At 37.1% G+C, this 13,891-nt stretch overlaps 3 protein-coding genes across 4 annotated transcripts; all 3 read left to right on the forward strand.

The window, feature by feature from the left end:
* Positions 1 to 966: 966 nt before the first annotated feature.
* Positions 967 to 5,188, forward strand: LOC109194887 (uncharacterized). Of its 2 annotated transcripts, none has more exons than XM_019346209.2 (8): positions 967 to 1,397; positions 2,104 to 2,162; positions 2,250 to 2,401; positions 2,883 to 2,970; positions 3,061 to 3,225; positions 3,516 to 3,722; positions 3,956 to 4,124; positions 4,286 to 5,188. In XM_019346209.2, the coding sequence occupies exons 3-8, from the start codon at positions 2,382 to 2,384 to the stop codon at positions 4,375 to 4,377; spliced, it is 741 nt and encodes a 246-aa protein (XP_019201754.1). In that variant the 5' UTR covers positions 967 to 1,397; positions 2,104 to 2,162; positions 2,250 to 2,381; the 3' UTR covers positions 4,378 to 5,188. The 2 variants fall into 2 exon arrangements, with proteins under 2 accessions (XP_019201754.1, XP_019201755.1); XM_019346210.2 differs by having other exon boundaries at positions 2,272 to 2,401.
* A 749-nt stretch (positions 5,189 to 5,937) lies between these two features.
* LOC100710944 (receptor-transporting protein 2) lies at positions 5,938 to 7,612 on the forward strand. The gene is made up of 2 exons (XM_003449000.5): positions 5,938 to 6,213; positions 6,591 to 7,612. The coding sequence occupies exons 1-2, from the start codon at positions 6,065 to 6,067 to the stop codon at positions 6,916 to 6,918; spliced, it is 477 nt and encodes a 158-aa protein (XP_003449048.1). The 5' UTR covers positions 5,938 to 6,064; the 3' UTR covers positions 6,919 to 7,612.
* A 278-nt stretch (positions 7,613 to 7,890) lies between these two features.
* Positions 7,891 to 12,441, forward strand: LOC100698064 (5-hydroxytryptamine receptor 3A-like). The gene is made up of 10 exons (XM_013273672.3): positions 7,891 to 8,488; positions 8,631 to 8,688; positions 9,008 to 9,171; positions 9,369 to 9,413; positions 9,542 to 9,648; positions 9,939 to 10,108; positions 10,204 to 10,370; positions 10,577 to 10,787; positions 11,601 to 11,786; positions 11,882 to 12,441. The coding sequence occupies exons 1-10, from the start codon at positions 8,486 to 8,488 to the stop codon at positions 12,175 to 12,177; spliced, it is 1,407 nt and encodes a 468-aa protein (XP_013129126.3). The 5' UTR covers positions 7,891 to 8,485; the 3' UTR covers positions 12,178 to 12,441.
* The last annotated feature ends 1,450 nt before the right edge of the window (positions 12,442 to 13,891 follow it).

A 13,891-nucleotide genomic window follows, 5' to 3' on the forward strand; every position in this document is an offset into this window, starting at 1 on the left:
CAGTGCAAAGCAGGCTTCCTTAAGTTTCAGTTTACACAATGAACATCAGAATATTAGATGATGAATCAGAAGACTGTAAGTGAAATTAAACTGAAATTTTTTCTAGTATGCAACACTGGAACCTGCTGGTTTATGTTGCCCTCCACACTTCTTCCTGGGTGGAAATTCAGACTGTATTTATGCTCCTAACCTTTATGCACACATTTGTTGTCATTCACTACTTTGAGTGAAATATTCTCACTCTGGCAAAATAAATAAATAAATAAAGTGGTGAACATGTAAAATTAACATCATTTTTGCTCTTATTTTACCAGAAAAAGCAAATAAATAAATGAATGTTATATATTCTTATTATACATTATTATAATTATTGGCTCCATAGTGTAGAGTTTCACACATTTGCTGAACAAGTAAATGATTCACTGTTTGAACATGCGCACACACACACATACACTCTCAGAAATAGAGGTACGAGAGAAGAACATTTTTGTACCTATAGGTACATTTTTTGTAAATGTTCCCTTAAAAGTACAATACTGGTCTTTAAAAGTCCAGAAATGCCCCTTTAAAGGTTCAGTTTGAAATAAAGTACAAATCTGTACCATTTTGACCTGTACTGCAGTGACAGTGGCAGAATATGGTAATGGGTCAGCATGGGAAAATCTGGATGGGCCTGGTTAATTGTAAAATTCATATGAGATGTGAGTGTGCTCATAAAAGCTACATGTTATAATCAAATCTGTTGGTCCTCTCCTCTGTACGTAAATTATCCTATGATGCAAAGAATATCTGTAACCTACCTTTGTGTAAGTTATGTTAAATTATATTAAAAAAAACACACACACAATGACATGCAGGCACAACCAAATGATGTTAAAAAAAAACTGGTCCATTTCCATTTTATTAAGTTCCAGTTATAATTTTTAATGTTTTAAATCTTGGTTGTAGCCTTCAAAAACGTGAAATCATTTTACAGTTATGTTTGGCCATTTACTTTTTCGCTTTTACTACATCCTAGAATTGTTCATTAATTGTGAGGTTTTTATGGAATTTGCAACATCAAGTTAAACCGAGGTTCTTTGGAAGTTAAAATGTCAAGCAGATTTTTATGTTACGGTGACTACATTTTGTAAGTTACAAATATAGTTCGCCAAGACAGCATAACGGTTTCTAAACAACTGCGCATTAATACCACAATGTTGTATTTTCATGTGTCAAGTTCGCAACGCGCATTAATCCCAAAGGCTGAAAAGCCAGCAGCGATGAGTGCTCCGCCTCCGCGCTGACTAGCGTTGACACAGAAAATGACTCTCAGGGGTTATTGATGGAGGAGCTCCTTAAAAAGTTGATGGAAGAAGGCATTGATGTGTCAGACGACGAGGCGCAAAGGTTTAGAGGTAAGTCGGGTGTGATTTGTGTTTTTATAAAAATTACAACGTGTAATTTTACAGTAGAGTTAGCAAAAGTCCGAAGAGCTAGATTTAACATGGGTGAAAGCTAGCAGTTAGCTAAGTTTTAAACAAAGAAAGATACAAATGTGGACTATTTAGACTGTTGGTGGAATGTTCAACGTCTGTCTGCCCGCCGTATTCGAGTGTTTTATCAATAAATAGTGACTAACCGTGTACAACAATGTAGAAAAATCAATAATTTCTCAAAACGTGCTAGTATGTAAATATAGTTATTAACAAAATCGTTTTCTAAGCAAAATTTATCGCATCTAACTTGTTTCCCGCTCAAAGGGATTTTAAACAATGGAAGGTACACATTTGTACCATTCCACCTACTTAGTGGGATTTTCGAATATGAGAGCTGTAAGCTCTGCGCAGGGACACTGTCTGCAAACACCTGTGATGCCAGCTAGCTGCTCGATCAGGGATCGATTTATAATTTCAAATAAACCAAAATCAAGGAGGCAAATTGTGGGCAGCAAAAACAGACAAGATAGCCTAGGATTCTATTCTATCCACAACTCGGGTTATTGTTTTGGTTGCAATGAATAATGCCTACAGCCAACAGGCAATCGGCGCAAGGATTTCCCCCCCCCCAAAAGAAATTTGAAAATGGTTTTATTTTTATTTCATACTGTACTTTATATTTCAGATAACGATGTACAACATTGAAGGTACAGTTGAAGGTCCAGTGTCCCAAGCAAACCAGAGGTAGGTTGTGATAAATGTCTAAATTTGCATATGCATTTAAGTGCTTGCAAAATGGCTAGTTAATGCTGTTTTCCTACTGTATTGCAGTTCTATACCTTCTTGCCTGCAGTTATTTCCATTCCAAAATTCCCACAAGATGTCCAGAGTCGCTTGGATCTCAAAGAACCAGTCCAGAAAGAACAGAAGTACCGAAACAAAATAATTGGGACTCTTTATGAAATGCTGTCACAGTACACAATGTAAGGGTTCCTTTCTGAATAATTACATTAATTTCTTAATATTAATATTGCTGTTGTACGAGAGGCAGAGAACAAATGGTTAGCCCATCTGCCTCCCAATCTGGAGACCAGCGTTCGAGTCTGGCGTGACACACGGTTCCAATGAACTGGCAATAGTGGTAAAACCATACATCCTGTGTCTCCAGACCTTGTCTGGACTATGATATCCAAAGTGTTCATTTTCGAATTTGCTCAAGAGTAAATTAATAATTCAGGACTGCAGTCAATTAATTAATGAAGTTTGGGAGAGGTGTGGCTGTTTGTCCGCGCCCATTTTTAAAAAATTAAAATCAACTTTAGCTACATTGATTTGACATTGGTCTATAACATACTATTTACGGTAATAACAATATGAGTAGAAGAATTGAAGAACAGAAAAGCCCCCAGAAAAGGATAAGAGTAATCAGTGTACTGTGTGTTGTTTTTCTTATGTTTGAAACAGGTACCCAACCCACTCAGACTACATCCAGGTCATCAAAGCCCTGATTGTGAAGTATCCTTTCTTAAGAGATGTACACGGAAATGGTTATGTGAGTACCTCTCCTTTTTTGTTTCTTTTATAGATTATATTAATATAAAGTAAGCATAATTAACTACTTATATACATTTGAAACAACTAGGACACCTGGCACAGCCAACTCAAGAGAAAGTTCAAAGCAGAACGGGCTCCCCTAATCAGCAACGAAGAAGTGAACCGGGTTAAAGAAAAGTTTGGACGCACGCAGAAACATCGGACCACAGAGGAATCCAGCAGCTCCTGTCTGAAGAGACTGAAGCCCTCTCTCGTAAATCCTCACACCCTCAGCCTCTAAGAGCTAAGGTAACATATGTAGTCTTATTATGTTCACTGTAAAGCTAAAAGTAAACATTAATTGAAAGAAACATGTTAACAGATAACATTAACATAGAAAAAGGAACTTCACAGTTGATTTAACAAAAGTCAGCTCAACTTGCAATTCCTATTCAACATTTTTGCATTTTTTTCAAAGCATTTGGTGTACAAATTACTGCATTTCGAGTAACATTAACTTATCAGATTTTACTTATGATAATACTGATATCTGCTTTGACAAAGGATTCGTGCTTTGTGGGGGAAGATGCAGCCTCCGTTGATGCTCATATCAAGGTGCTAAATGATCAGCACAGGACGCTACATCCTGACACAGCACTGGTGAAAGACCGCATGACAAAAACCTTTGCATGGAGACGTCAAGAGGTAGCTGAAGGAATGTGTACTGTGGACCTATTAAAGAGATATCCATTCCTGGGGACATCTGCAGGGGTAAGAATTGTTAAGATGATTGGGCAAACAGCTAATGATTTTTTTGTCTGTAAATCTGATTATTATTTTCTGTACTAACTGATTAATCAATCTGTTTATTATCTTTAGAATTTTTGTTCAAGGGTTAAAGCACTTTACATTTATCTCCAGTCTGTGTCTTTAAACATGTCAAAAGTTTAAATCCTCAATGTAAAATGTCATTCTTTTGTCTATTCTGCTCTTTTCATTTCCAGTTGTGTGATGAGGTTGATTTAATGCATCCCTGCCAAGACAACATCTGTTGCCGCTTTAGCGAGAACTTCACTGCTGTTCTTCAAAATGTTCTTCAAATGACCAAGGATTTGCCACTGAAGAAGGTCTACATGGAGGCAAGAGAGAATGCACTGGCTGAAGACATTACAGGTACTAATTTGACCTCATACAAATAGTAAATTTTGTGACAATTCATTTGCGCTCTCTTCCAAAGATAATTGATGTACCATAGTGCCATGTCAAGAGCATGTTAATGGGAATTTGCATGCTATCAAAATCTAATGAAGTGCATTTGCATCTGTATGACCTAGGAATTGACTTCAAGGGGGCACTTCTCCTCTTGCCATCCATCTTCAAGGAGAAGATAGAAGATTTCATCATCCTTGGAGAGGTAAATGCATGATGCAATGCATAGCCTTTGGCCACAAGTTTCATTCTCGGTGTTTTGTTGGCATGGAGCTGAATTCAGCTGCGGTTCAGCATCACAGCTAAGCTAATGTAGGGGAAACACTGCTGTTAATCCACAGACTTACAGAATGCTCTGGAAATGAACAAAAGTTTTACAGATGTGCATTTTCAGGATAAAGTGCTTCAGCGTGTGTCTGCTATATCTGTCAGCAGTGTCAAATATGAACTTGAGGATGTTTTTGTAGTTGGCCATGTACACACTGAAGCCATACCTATATTCTTTAAAATCAAGTATATTTTGAATGTTGATACTTGTTGGGTATTGTGTGGGAAACTGTTACTTCCTTGCACTTATGAATGTCATTTCCATGCTTACCAAGTGGCAGTTGACAATGACTGGATCCTGTTCAATCCAGGAAATGAATTAGACTTTCAAGCTCTAGACACCTATTTAGTTGATGATAGGCTGTTTGTGTCCTTGAGGTATTCTGTGTGACGTTGCAAGCACATTTTCCACTTTGTCTATATATATGACATATATATATTCTGGCTTGTTGAAGTAGAGCAAAACATTTGTGTGGACAGTTTTTTAAATACATGCCATCTCTGTGATCCGTCAAAAACATTGTGTTCAGGTGTTTAATGTCTTTATGTGATTGTTTACTTTTTTTAAATGAATGTATTTTTCTTGACATGTCCTATGGCAATATACGAATGTAATCAAGGATGTATTCCTGTGGTTGTTTAAATGCTTTGATGTGATTCTATTATCGAAAATAAATGGTTAAATAACCAAATATTTTGGACTATTGGGGGTACATTTTTGTCTCTTTAGGTACGAAATAGGTTGTCGCTGGGGGGGTACCCTCATAGGTACCCTATTGTACCCTTTTCAAGGGAACATTTCTGTACTATAGTTTGAAGGTACATTTATGTCTTAGGAAAGTACATGATTGTACTTCAGATGGTACAACTTCATAAGGTACAAAAATGTACCACGCCTAAAGGGTACAGAAATGTCCTTCAAAAAGGAACACCCCCAGCGACAAGCATTTGTACCCTTTTTGGTACACTTTGGTACCCCTATTTCTGAGAGTGTATATGCAGAGCTACCTGCTATCAGGGAGAAGCTACAAAAAGAAAAACAAAATCAGTAGAGTGCAGGTAGGTGTAGGGCTGAGTTGAGTTATAAATATGATGATAAGAATCACGTGTTCAGTAATGTTTTTTTATCAGCTCTTTTTTTCCACTAATGTTCACTAATGTCTTTTTTATACACAGTGAAAAACTTTTGCCCATGTCACACATTGCCACATCCACTATGTGCAAAAAAAGTATAGCAATACAGAAAAACCTTCTGAGTCTACCTGGGCAAAGAGGAGCATGGAGAGCAACCAGAAGGTGTCAGTGTTGCATAACAAGAAACGCTTTCAGTTTCAGTTCTCTCAGTCTTCAGGTGCACCACCAAGTATCGATTGTACAAAACTGTAAATGAAACTTAAGATAGCGTGTTTTACAGTTGTAAGTTTTGTTTTCCCCACAAACTCTTCTGGCAGAGCCACAGTCAAAGTTCGCAGCTTGAGGAGGATGAGTCATTCTCACTAGCTGTTTGTTTACTGCACACATCAGCTGTTAGAGTTACCTTTCTTCTCCAGCTACCAGCAACAACTTTAACTGAAAAGATGCTGCCACCTGAATGGATACGTGTCTTTCGTATTAAAGCACAGAGTCTTAAACGCGGAGACTCTTGGTATTTAGAGTATGATGAAAATATTGAGCCTGACAAACTAGCCATGGGCTGGAAGCAGTACATCAGGAACACAGGTGCAAGGTCAGTGTGGTTTGTATATTCAGTATCGGTTAATATATAAAAATATAGTTGCATTATGCCAATTACTGTGCATGAAGATTACAACATTAAAGATGGGGGAATAAATGTAGTTGCTAAAGAGGCTTAGTTCATTAAATGTTCAGTGCAATCAAAATCTAGAATATTCCAGAGTTTCAATGATGGGAGTATATTTTTTAGACTAGCAACACTAGAACTGATGTAAGATGGAGCTGACATCATTTGTTTCCTTTCACTTCCTTGCGTGGGTGCCATCTCGTTAAAAAACAATTTGATGCAAGTTTAAACTCGTATTAAAAATAATCATATAATCACTCTAGACTTTCTCTTAGTAACACATGCTCTTTTTCATTCCCAAGGTTCAAATGTTCCATGTGCAGAAGAGAATGGCCTTCCAACAAGGTGAAGGTGCTCTTCCACATGCGCCTGAAAAACGGGCAGGGCACTGTCAAGGTGAGACCCTTACGCCAGAACTGCAAGATGTGCTCCGAAGCTCCAATGGAGAATCCCCGCGTGGAATCTGACAATGTACACATCCTCATGGAGAATCTGGTGGAGAAAATAAAACAAAAGTGCTACCATAAAAACCCTGGTGGACAGAAGCGGTATTTCAGAAGCTTTGACGTCGATAGTCCCCATGAGCCCACACATTGTGAGGGGTGCATCAAGGGCGTGTGTACAAAATGAGCTGCTTTTAAAGTCAGCTTGTTTCTGTTCGATCATAACTTTGCCTTCTTTAATTCTGTTTTAGTGTATTTCTTCTTTATGTAATAAGCAGATGCACATTTTTGTATTTATCCTTTTGTGCTTGGTAGCAGACAGTTTTAGCTAATATATTGCTGTGTTTGTTGAAAATGTTCCTTAGCACAACAGCTCTTATACATTTACTGTTACAAATAAATTAAATAGGTCAAGATTTAAATGTGACATAAAGGTCTACAGGAGTCACTTTTCACATTTAAAATCTTATTTTCTGATTTTGTAAATAAATAATACATATTTTTTTAAAAATATATGCATTACATTATTGTTCAAGAGAGGGCAACATCTTCTTTTTTAATTTTGATTTAGAGCCACACACACAGCTTACACATGAAACATGGTACATACCATGAATTTTGGTAAATATAATACATTGTTTTACAATAAGCCTGGGTAATTTTTTCAAAGAGAAAAAAACAACATTCTTCAAGCAAAAAGATGCAAAGATATTATTTTATTGGTATTTTAAGAACAAACATGATCATGTTCATAAAGATTAATAAGTACATTACATGTTACTTTTTTAATTGTAAAAAAGGGGGGGTGAACAGATGCTGTTGTCTCAGACGATATTGTTTTCTTACAAAAATACAAAAAATAAAAATCTTATGGAAATGTATTTTACTTTATTTCTCTGTTGTTGTTGTTTTGGGGTTTTTTTTGGGGGGGGGGGTTCAAATTTGTCAGTGCAGGAGACTTTAGTGCATCATGTTTACTGATCCTGCAAATGTAATTAAACTGCCTTTATGAAGTGTTTGTAGTGTAGAAAAAGATAATACAAAGAATAAATAAAAATGTGCCTTTAAATTATAACTTGCTGTTTTTCATGATTTTAAAAAAAGATATCCAAACATCAGTAAAAGCCCCCTTAACCTTATAACTGGTTATGCCATCCTTTGGCAGTCAAGCATCTGTGGTAACTGCTGATGAGTTTTTACGTCACTGTGGAGGAATTTTGGCCCACTCGTCTTTGCACAATTGTTGAAAAAAGGAAAAGGTTAGCTGACAGGAGGTTTTGCATGAAACCAAAGTCAACCTGTTTGTCACACAGCATCCCCTCTTCATTTGCCTGTGATCAGCAGGCGTGGCACTGACGTTGCTGTGGTCAGTCCTCACCATTTTTCGAGTCACACACTGAGGTCCAGAACATTAACTGTGGTTTATCTGCACTTTGTCTGAAAACACCTACAGGCAAAGCAGTTGCCCTGCCTTTAGTTTTGCCTGCTCCACAACTTTTCCATGGGTTTGTCCACATCACGTTTTGTTTAGTGACATTATGTATATCTTGGCCATGAAGGCTGACTTTAGTCTTGCGAGAGTTAGTTTCCCAGATAAGTAGCAGACACACTTTAGGACTGTAGCTGCTGAATAATAGGGCTGACAGCAAAAATTTTGAATGTATCAATTTTTTGAGAAGATGGTTATTCACTAGTATACCAAAGAACAGTTTCCATTAGAAAAACAGCTGGAATACAACAATTTTGCTTTCAACATGGTAAGGTATACCTACATAGTGTTTATGTTATGTTATTCCTTAGGTTCAATAGGCACCACTAATAATACATCCTATGTTACTTTATTTAAACATTTCATTATTTATCCATCAGACCTTTTGATTGTACTTGCTTTTATTCAAGGGTCTCCTGTCATCAATCAAGTCTACCCTGATTATTTCCCTCAGTATCTTCATGCCAGGTAAGAATTTTGTATGACTCTTTGAGTTTCATTTTCAACAACAGGTCAGCATCAGTTTCAAAAAGAATAGATCTAGAAGAACATTTTTGGTGTCTCCTGAACAATGTTTGTGTAAAAGAGTAAAAGAACTTCAGGATTAGTGAAATTATCTTGCACTGAGTAATAAATTGGAAATTGAAATCTATACAAAAATCATTAAATTCCAAATGATTTCTGCAAAGTACGAGATAAATGTTGATTTTTTTTTTTTGTGAAAATCACATTGCAAGGCAAACACTACAACATAATTACACTCAATATAATTTCATTGTCTCATCAGCTCTTTGCAGTAATTACACGATTAACTGCTCTCAGCCAACCCAGCCTGCCCTGCTGGAGGCTCTGTCTCCGGTCTTTAACTTGAATGACATACGGCCTGTGAGGAACATGTCAACATGCACCGATGTCACTACTTTCTTCACTCTGTATGGGATTCTAGGGGTGGTATGTTCACCAGTCAGAACATAAACACCGCATAAAATGTAACGAGTGTGTATACAGACTGCACTCTAAAACTCTTTAAGTAAAGGCAAAATACTAAGAGAAATGGATAAACCACATCCACATTGCTCAAATGATTCTCTTTCCATAGCAACACCAATATTTTTTAATCCCTTGGCATATACTGGCTTGTCTTTCAGGATGAAAAGGCACAACTCTTGACCACTTACATTTGGCTACAGTGTGTGAGTACTGCAATGATGCCGCTACATTTGTTCATCTGTGATACAGGAATAATCTTTTTTTTTTTTTACCATCATGATTACGTGTAGCATGCGTGATCTGTCCATTGTCATGAGTTTTGTTCTTTTAGTCGTGGATGAATGAATTTATCAGCTGGGACCCAGTTCAGTGTGGTACAGACGTGATGTCTCTTCCCTCAAGCCAATTTTGGATTCCTGATATTGTAATCAATGAATTGTAAGTGATATATTACCAAGCCTGTGCATCTCAAACCATACACATATTATAATCTATGGAACCAAAACAAGTCTTTTCCTTATATTTTCCTAATAATAAATACATTTTGTATTTGTCTTTGTTAATGTTTGGTCATCTCTCAGCAATTTTTATTATATGTAACTGTGAAATTGCTATTGTTTTCATAGGTCCATAATTTTCTAACTACTAGACACTGTAATCCTTAGCAAATGTTCAAATAGGTGCCATTTTTGTTATTCACGCCATCATTTTTCTAATTGTTCTTACAGTATGGAGGAAAACAAGGCACCGCCTGTTCCCTATCTGTACCTGTATAGTAATGGTCTAGTGAATCGTGCTCTACCTGTCAGAGTTGTTAGTTCCTGTAACCTCGATATCTACACCTTTCCCTTCGACATACAAAACTGCACATTTACCTTCAACTCCTACTTGCACTATGGTCAGAAAATATTTTAAACATATACATTACATGTGGACAATTAGTGAGCTCAACTTTAGCTCAGTATTATCCTCTTTTTTTTTCTCTCTGTACAGCATCTGATATAAAGATTTTTCTTGGAAGATCTGCGGAACTAATAACACAGATCTCCAAGAGTGTGATGGCCACCATGGGTGAATGGGAGCTGCTGGAAATCACCGCCTATAAAGTCAATCATGATGGAGAGAATGAGAATTTTTATTATGATGAGCTTGAATATCATGTAGGTGGATTGCAGTGCTGATGTAATTAGGCAGAAAGGAGCAGATACTTGGGCTTGTTCACATATCTTGTATTAATGTGTCCATAATGCCTGTTTTGTAAATCCAACACAGCTAAAATCCCGATTTGTGCAGATACATGATCCACTTGGTCACGATAAGAAGATTTCACAGCACAAAGCTGACCAAGTTTTCCCTTATTGTACAGATCAGATTGAGGCGCCGGCCCACTATGTATGTGGTCAACCTCCTCCTACCCAGCTGCTTTCTCATCACAGTCGACCTCTTCAGCTTCCTGCTGCCACCACAGAGCGTGGACAGGTCCGCCTTCAAGATGACCCTCATCCTCGGCTACACCGTCTTCCTCCTCATCATGAATGACCTGCTGCCGGTCACCGGAAACACCATACCCCTCATAAGTCAGTGACACTCAACAAAATGCCTACAGTGATTTCTTGAAACTGTTTGCAGTTATGTCTGTGAAGGTTCTCAGTCATCCAGGTCATCGTAGTCAAAGGAGTTTGCAAAGAAAAGCGTCTGGACTTCTTTGAGTTGCTTGAAGACGTTTCACCTCTCATCCGAGAAGCTTCTTCAATGAGCTCACCCGAAACCCTGGCTGATTAGGTCCCACACCCGCTTTCACACCTTGGCGCATGTGATTAGAGGATCACCAGGGGGTCCTTTGTCCCTCCTTGGGGGGATACTCCCACTGGGTTTAAATCTGGGACTCTCGGCCATTTGACCTTAGAACTGAAGAAGCTTCTCGGATGAGAGGCGAAACGTCTTCAAGCAACTCAAAGAAGTCCAGACGCTTTTCTTTGCAAACTCCTTTGACTGTTTGCAGTTATGTTTTTTAATCAATAATTTATCCTATATTAAAGAAAACCTATAATATCAAAGGTACTGATTAAAGAAAATTAAGGGAACACTTGCATCCCATATGAGACCTCGATCTTGATAGAGTCAAATTGAAAATCTGTACTCACATACATACTGTAATGCAGTATTAGCATTGTATACTTATATACTTGTTATATATACGCATACATAACATGTGTGGAACAGTAAAATGTGTACTATTATGTCCAAATTTGTAAACACCGTTCACTTTTTAAATTATATTTACATATGCATTTAAAGAACAGCTTTTAAGATAAAAATATATAGATTAGTGGCTTAGAGTGTGACATGGTAAACTTGTATTGTTTCTGGGTTCCTTCGTCTCTCTGTAGACGTGTTCTTTTCTCTCTGCCTGGCTCTGATGGTGGCCAGTCTGCTGGAAACAATCCTCATCACCAACCTGCTGTGTGGGTCTGCTGACTTCTCTCCTGTCCCTCACTGGATGCGAGTCCTTGTTCTGCAATTTCTGGGTGTTATTGTTTGTATGCCACGAATGAATAAGAAGCCAAGAGTTTCAGGTATGTGGTTTATAGTGATTAAACATGTAGCGAGTTTAGAAATGTAAGGTTACAAAATTAGGTGACTAGGAATATTTCTTCTTGACTTTGCTTAGAAATAGACCTTAAGACCAGGACTGCTGTGGCAACTATTGAAACTTATGTGGGGCCTCACGAGCCAAAGGGGCAATCAGCGGAGGACCTGGCTGTGTATGAGCTCAAGAAACTGGGTAAGGACCTCCAGGCCATTCGCCTGAAGGTTGATCAGGAGCTAAAGGACAGCCAAAGCTCAGAGGACTGGATGCAGGTGGGTTTCATCATAGACCGTCTGCTGTTTGGCCTCTACATTCTCTTCATCTCAGTCAGCTTTATCACCATCATCATTATCTGGGTGAACTTGTACAATAAGTAGACAACTGCTCTGTGTTTTAAAGGTCTCCATTTATGCTAGTGGCTTGAATGTTAGTGCATTTTGACCAATATGTTATAGAATATGTCATTTTTGTAGATGGTGTGAAAAACTATTGTCTTAGAGAACATTTATGCAGTATGTATAGTATAGTTATACTGTATTTTGTATTATTGTTTTATACTGGACTTTAAATTAGCTCTGCTGCATTTATAACCATTCATCTTTACCCTTCTGTGTTGTACTGTACAATTTTAAAATGGAGGAACCCACTGTATACAAAATAAAACATCTGTAAAATTGAATTCAATTTGTGAGTGACATTCATTTCAAAACGCACAATCATATCCCTGTGTAGATCATATATATATATAGTATTATATAGTATAATGGTTTCCTTCTAAGTACTTTAGACTACAAGCAGCAGCACTTAAATCATACATTTAACCCTCTTTAGACTGTGGGAGGAAGCCAGAGCACCAAACCTATCGAGCCACACAACATAAACACTTCACACAGACAAGTCCCAGAGCAATGACGTTCAAACAGGGAATTTTGCTTTGAGACATTATGCCAATCACAGCACCATCTTCTGCTTTCCATTTGACATTTAAAACTTCCAGTTTCAGCACTGTAGTTTTTGTTTAACACAAAGCAAGTATGGTGAACTGTGAGTATAGTCTTAAGACTGCATTCAAGCAAACTCTAAACACTTTCACCAGTATTTTTTATATTTTTACAAATATTAGGAGTTTCAGTTTTGGGTGTTAAATTAAATGACAAAAGGTGATATTGATATAATGCTTCAGGACAGGTCACTTCTTTATGCACTGATGTAGCATCTATAGATCATATAGTTCATGCCGATCTAGATTTTAAAAAGTATTTATCATGCGGTTCGATTATGAATAAATACCTATGATGCTAGACAACATCTGTAAATGTGAGTGTAAAAATTGTTGAAAATTTCATTGAAATACTGGATGTCTATGAGGTATCATATCATCCAAGCAGAGAACTATGTGAAATTTTACACATCTGTCCATTCAGTAGCTCTGAAGCTAAACTAAAAACTAAATACTCGGGAGCACAGTGAATTGTTGGTGGCTTTTACTTTTGTGGAGTGAGAAATCAAATTATCATCAATCAAAGAAAAACAGATATTGCAACAAATATAAGAATCTGATATGCCGACATGATCCCGATATGTCTTTTATTTAAAATGTTGCACGTTCTCCATCACAGTTAGGAAGACGGTCATTAAATGTATATGGAAAAGTAATAGGCTTAATATTATGTTTTATAGCTTGTAGCCATGCTATTGCAGTATAGGTATAACAGTGTTATAGTTAAATTAATTCCTAGAATATAATTTGGTCTGTTAACACTTTTCTGCTCACTGATAAACAAACAAAGTAACGCTTAGGCTGGGAATCTTGTTTTGGTGCATTATGATCACATATCGAAAACTTCCACATGTGGACTAAAAATCCGACCTGATACAAAGAATCTTGATGCATAACTCATAAAGGAGAAAAGAAAATTAAATTTGAAATTCAACAGCAAATTTGGCACATTAGTGATGCAGAAACACAGAAAGTGAATACAATCAAAGCAAGTATAGCCAAGATGACATGAGGAATTTTGTTTTTTTTATTAGTAGTAGTAGTAATAGTAGTATTATCATTATCATCATCATCATCTCAGATTATCTCTT

Source organism: Oreochromis niloticus, linkage group LG15 (genome assembly GCF_001858045.2).
Source record: "Oreochromis niloticus isolate F11D_XX linkage group LG15, O_niloticus_UMD_NMBU, whole genome shotgun sequence".
NCBI classification, from domain to species: Eukaryota; Metazoa; Chordata; class Actinopteri; order Cichliformes; family Cichlidae; genus Oreochromis; species Oreochromis niloticus.

What these genes read in the sequence shown, in the direction of transcription:
- LOC100698064 (XM_013273672.3), top strand. An exon ending in CAACTCCTACTTGCACTATG is followed by an intron (nt 10,109 to 10,203) that starts GTCAGAAAATAT and finishes CTCTCTGTACAG; the next exon opens with CATCTGATATAAAGATTTTT. An exon ending in AAACACCATACCCCTCATAA is followed by an intron (nt 10,788 to 11,600) that starts GTCAGTGACACT and finishes GTCTCTCTGTAG; the next exon opens with ACGTGTTCTTTTCTCTCTGC.
- LOC109194887 (XM_019346209.2), top strand. Translation starts at nt 2,382, where the DNA reads ATGCTGTCACAGTACACAAT. An exon ending in ATGTACACGGAAATGGTTAT is followed by an intron (nt 2,971 to 3,060) that starts GTGAGTACCTCT and finishes TGAAACAACTAG; the next exon opens with GACACCTGGCACAGCCAACT. An exon ending in TCCTGGGGACATCTGCAGGG is followed by an intron (nt 3,723 to 3,955) that starts GTAAGAATTGTT and finishes TTTCATTTCCAG; the next exon opens with TTGTGTGATGAGGTTGATTT.
- LOC100710944 (XM_003449000.5), top strand. Translation starts at nt 6,065, where the DNA reads ATGCTGCCACCTGAATGGATACGTGTCTTTCGTATTAAAGCACAGAGT. An exon ending in ATCAGGAACACAGGTGCAAG is followed by an intron (nt 6,214 to 6,590) that starts GTCAGTGTGGTT and finishes TTCATTCCCAAG; the next exon opens with GTTCAAATGTTCCATGTGCA.